General features: G+C 32.6%; 1 protein-coding gene across 1 annotated transcript; it reads right to left on the bottom strand.

Annotated features, from left to right (window-relative positions):
* Nucleotides 1-463: 463 nt before the first annotated feature.
* LOC132606058 (cytochrome P450 86A1-like) lies at nt 464-2818 on the bottom strand. The gene is made up of 2 exons (XM_060319375.1): nt 2497-2818; nt 464-1862 (listed from the first exon to the last, which is right to left on the bottom strand). The coding sequence occupies exons 1-2, from the start codon at nt 2790-2792 to the stop codon at nt 596-598; spliced, it is 1563 nt and encodes a 520-aa protein (XP_060175358.1). The 5' UTR covers nt 2793-2818; the 3' UTR covers nt 464-595.
* Between the last annotated feature and the right edge of the window lie 2164 nt (nt 2819-4982).

The following is a 4982-nucleotide window of genomic DNA, read 5'->3' as shown; positions in this document are numbered from 1 at the left end:
TCATAAAGAAAACACCAACAGCAAGAGAAAAATTATAAAATATAAAAGACTATTTAATCCCACTAATGAAATTTTCTTGCTTTTTAATGATACATGTATAAGTTTTTTCGTCCTTCTTTTATGTAACAATTGAGGTTTAAGACTATTTAACCCCACTAATGAAATTTTTTTGCTTGTTAAGCAATTTCGATCAGGTAAGTACTTTAGTATAATCCGCTTGGCCCTCTTTTCTTTTTCTTCCAAAAATCACTCGCAGCTTTCACCACTTGGACCTATTAAATTGTAAGAAGCTTTGTTTACCATACTTTTAAATTTTTGCTTGTTGCGTAGGGTTTAAGACTTATGAGCTTGAAATTTTATTTGAATATAAGAAAATGGGGAGGAGCCAAATCCCTTTGTTTGCATCCCTCCAAGTATGTGTGAAAAAGTAATCGTTCTTAAACTCAAGTTATAACCAAAGAGGTCAACAAACAAAGTGAAAAATTCAGTATATAATAAAGGTGAATACAAATCAAAAGACCAATATTACAATTTTCTATGCATAATGCATAATCACATTCTCAAAATTATTCAATTAATCCCATATTTCCTTTTTTCAAGCAGACATAGCAATCTTTGGAGCTGGTGGTGCAAGTTTACGAGGATGCAAGTAAACTTTAAGTCCATTTTTCATGAACAAAGTTAAAGACATTTTCTGTTCAACTTTATGACCTGGAACCGGTAAAAGCCGGTACCTAAGCAATATAGCACAAGCCACAGATTTCATTTGGAGGTAAGCCAAGTCTTTGCCTAAGCAAGTTCTCGGTCCAGCATTAAATGCCACAAATTTATACCCATCCTTGGGCGGTTCGAACCGGTCTCCTCCGGTTGAGAGCCACCTTTCCGGTTTAAACTCCATGCAATCCTCTCCCCAAACCGTTTTCATTCTCCCCACAGAGTATATAGAATAAGTTACTGTTGAACCGGCTGGGACCCACGAGCCATCTGGCAAAACATCATCAGAAATGACATATTTGAAATCTTCAGGGACTGAAGGGTATAAACGCAAAGTTTCGGCCAAAGCTGCTTTGAGATAGACTAATTTATCAGCTTCATCAAAATTCAATGGTTCTTCAATCCATTTTTGATGATCTTCACCGCGGCTTTCTTTTAAGACTTCTGATATTTCTTCAATTATCTTATTTTCCACGTGGCAGTTGTTCATGACATTCCAGAAGAACCAGCTCATAGCCACTGATGATGTGTCACGTCCAGCTAGGACAAAGTTTAGGGCAATTCGTTTTAGTACATCATTTGGGATAGAGTTACCGTCTATGTCCTTTTTCTTCAGGAAACGTGACAATAAATCATCTGATGGACTTTCCTTGCGTGAATCTAAGGCCTCCGTAATGTAATTCTCGACAACTATGAGGCTTTTCTGTAATCTCTTTTCAGCTCCAATTCCTAAAATCTTTTTCAACCTCCATAAAAATCCAGGGTAAAGTAGTCTTTGCATAGTGGCTTCAGTGGCTGAATCAAAAGCTATAGAAAATGGATTTTCAGGCATTTTTGGTGAGAGAGTTTCAGGGTCTTTACCAAACGTAAGTCCACATATATTATCAAAAGTTAAACGGAGTAATAAATCTTGTAAATCCACTTGATTTTTCTCCTTAGCAGCTTTATCCAAAATAACCCACAAACGAGTTCTGATGGTCCGGTTCACCCACCGGTTCATTGCTTGTCGAAGTGTTCGGGTTGTGAACTCAAGAGCTGCGGTTTTCCTTTGCATGAGCCACGTGTCACCATCACTGTTGAATATACCTTGACCTAAAAGGTCATCAAAGGCACTTCGCCAAGTTGGTCCTTTGGGGTAATTATCAAACCTGGTTTAGGAGAGAAATTTAAGAATCGGAAAGTATCCCATAAAAGAACATAACACTAGATGCGTGTGAAACTATTCTGTTACATGACTCACTAATTATTAGTACTCCCACTATTATTTTGCTTTACACTGTTTCTAAAAGACTTTCAAGGGACAAAATGTGCAAGACTTGTCCTTTGTAATATGTATCATGCATACTACTAATATTTAATATTCTCTATCTTAACATTTTTAACAAGCCAGCTAGAAATATTTCACCAGCCTAGTCGTGATGGTTTTTAGACGTCAACGGTATATACCCACTGTATAACAAGTGTATATAGTGATTATACATTGATTGTGTACTGCATATATATTGATTGAAATTTGTAAAAATAAAACTAGTGTTATACTATGTCCATTTTAGGGTTTTCAAAAGAATGACATATTTTCATATTCTAAAGAACTTAAATAAGTTGAAACATTTCCGTTTTACATTAAATGACATGATTATATAACCACAACAATGTCTTCAGTTTGAACATAAGTTCCAAAAGTCCTTTTTAAAAAAACCTAAATTTGTCCTCGTTCACATAAAATTAAAAGGTAGGAGTAACTAATATTTATCTTTAGCTAAAAAATAATATGTATGAAACCTGGTTCGAAGGATGTGTTCGATGTTCTTGGGGTGACATGTGACTGTATAAAATCCTTGTTTCCAAACAAATGGTATGCAAATAGTGCACGTTTGATACGTTGCAGCTGCACCCGTTGATCGGAGATTTTCAGAAATCCAATCGTGTAATCTCCTTCTGTTCATGAAAGTATAAGGGAGACTACCAACTAGTGGCCACACTTTGGGACCAGTTAGCCTATGTGCTAAGAGATAAAACCATAGAAAATAAGTTGTAGTTGCAGCTACTATGCCAAAATAAAGTAATATAGGATCCATGGTGAAAGTAGTGGATGATTGGAAGAAAATGTGTTATAGGAGAGGAAGAGTAGGGTTTAATATATATTCAGAATTATTGTATTAAGGGAAATGTTTTAGGAGAGAGTTGTTGAGAATTTATTAGCCATGGAGATTAGGTCTTTATTGGGTTGATAGGAACGATGCTCATTTTACATACATACGAAAGCTCCACTATGGGTTCTAACTTTTAACCTTCATACAAGTGCACACGTCTCGTGTGCCTTAAATTTTGATTTTTGCCATGTACTATCTAGCTTGATTGAGATTCTAATTAAGATATCATTATCTTATTTAGCTATATAATTTTAGTTTATATCTTTTTCAAAAATCGATTAAATTTTTGGTTTCTTCTCAAATAATATTCGTAATTTTAACACAATTCCATTTTGATGAATTATACTCCACCCAATTACTATCCTGCCCCACACAATTACCTGCTCCGTTCCCAAATTGTCTTTCTATGGAAGACCAAATCAAAATTCCAAAGCCCCTGACTACTGAAATATACAACACCATTATGTTTTTCCTGTGGCACCAATTGATTTAGCATAAATTTTAAAAAGAAAATGAAGACTTTTAAAATGTGTGGTCTAAAACAAACCTTAAAAATTTATGTGGCTACAAATCATTTCATTCAGGGTAAAAAAGGAAATTTTAAAGATGTTTCTAATTATAGAAAGATGACATTCTTTGAGATAGACTAAAAAAGAAAGGGTACTACATAAATTGGGACAAAGAAGTATACGTTTACATGGGATAATGTAGTGCTTTAAATTTTTATATTTAATCTAAAAAATTATCTTTTTATATAACTAAAATGGTAGTGATTTTTTTAAAAAAATTTATCCTTATTTTATATAAGTGAATTTTTACATAACCTATTAAATTGGTATTATTTAATTAAGGATAATTGTGAAGAAGCTTCTTACTTTTTAGGGCTGAGTAATTGCTTAAGGGGTGTGCCCAAGTTAAAAAAAACCTTTAATATGGACCGGAGAAAACCTTTTACATTTTTTGTCCTTATATATTAATTTAGGTAACTTTGCAAAATTTTCTTTTCAAAGCATTTATTAGGTCTTAATTTACATTTAAGCATGTCCTATGTTCCTCTCAATATTCTTCTCTCTATTTGTTTAAACCTCCAAGATTTTGCTTTTTTAATAAGCTCTGATGTGCTTGCAAATATAGAAGGTAAAAATTATTGGATGGTGTCGTATAGTGTTGAACGTTGAAAATGAAGGTAGTGTTATCAATCAAGATCGAATTGTCTTAAAATATCTTGTTTGGTTAACTAAGAATATCTTGGTCTTTAATGAAGAACTAAGTTGATTTTTGAAATTCATTTTAATGAGTTTATGTTATTTCTTGAATTAAAACCAAGGTTAAAATCACATCTAACTATCATAAAGCCGCGACACATATAACGAGGAGTGAAAATTAATAACTATCAAAAGAAATCTATTTCTATCTATAAATAAATTACATGCTCACAAATTCATAAAAATACAAAAAAAAAATTCAAATTGTAATCTTCGTCGAGTTGTAATTATCATATTTTATCGTGTTTGTTTATAGAATATTGAATCACTTGTGTCCCTTTGATATTTGCTCATTTTCCTACTATATTTACTTCCTCATAATAAATTTTCTTTAAATCTCCAATTATATGATGAAGAAACTTTAATAATTCAACAAGCTATGATTAATCTACAGTTACATTAAATTGATTATGTAGTAGAAAAATATGACACAAATTATACTTATGTAATAAAAGTTACATACTGTTTATAGTTTGAGTAAGCCCGGGCCTTCCGTACCTAGTACTATAATATACACGAACGATACACGAAAACATATAATATATACAAGAAGCTATAGTATATATTCTAATTAATCATTCATTTTTGTCATCGCCATTTTAACCCATGTATTGGGATTTGAAATCTATGTGCTGCTAATAGTTGTCGAACCAGTAATTAACCATGCAGTGTAAAGAGAGTAGTTGGGAATCGGGTTATCTGTGTTGAGAAATAAGGATTTGCTCCAGAACCTGGATAAACTATTCTAATGGAAGGCTTGAATTTGAAGCCCAAAAGACCATGCATTTTATTCCCCTGCTCAAGAAATATCAAAAGCTAAAAATTTGAATAAATTGTATTTATGTAGTAA

Source organism: Lycium barbarum, chromosome 1, assembly GCF_019175385.1.
Source record: "Lycium barbarum isolate Lr01 chromosome 1, ASM1917538v2, whole genome shotgun sequence".
NCBI classification, from domain to species: domain Eukaryota; kingdom Viridiplantae; phylum Streptophyta; class Magnoliopsida; order Solanales; family Solanaceae; genus Lycium; species Lycium barbarum.
This window is presented reverse-complemented; position numbering and strand designations above follow the sequence as displayed.

What these genes read in the sequence shown, in the direction of transcription:
- LOC132606058 (XM_060319375.1), bottom strand. Translation starts at nt 2,792, where the DNA reads ATGGATCCTATATTACTTTATTTTGGCATAGTAGCTGCAACTACAACT. An exon ending in GAACACATCCTTCGAACCAG is followed by an intron (nt 1,863 to 2,496) that starts GTTTCATACATA and finishes CTCCTAAACCAG; the next exon opens with GTTTGATAATTACCCCAAAG.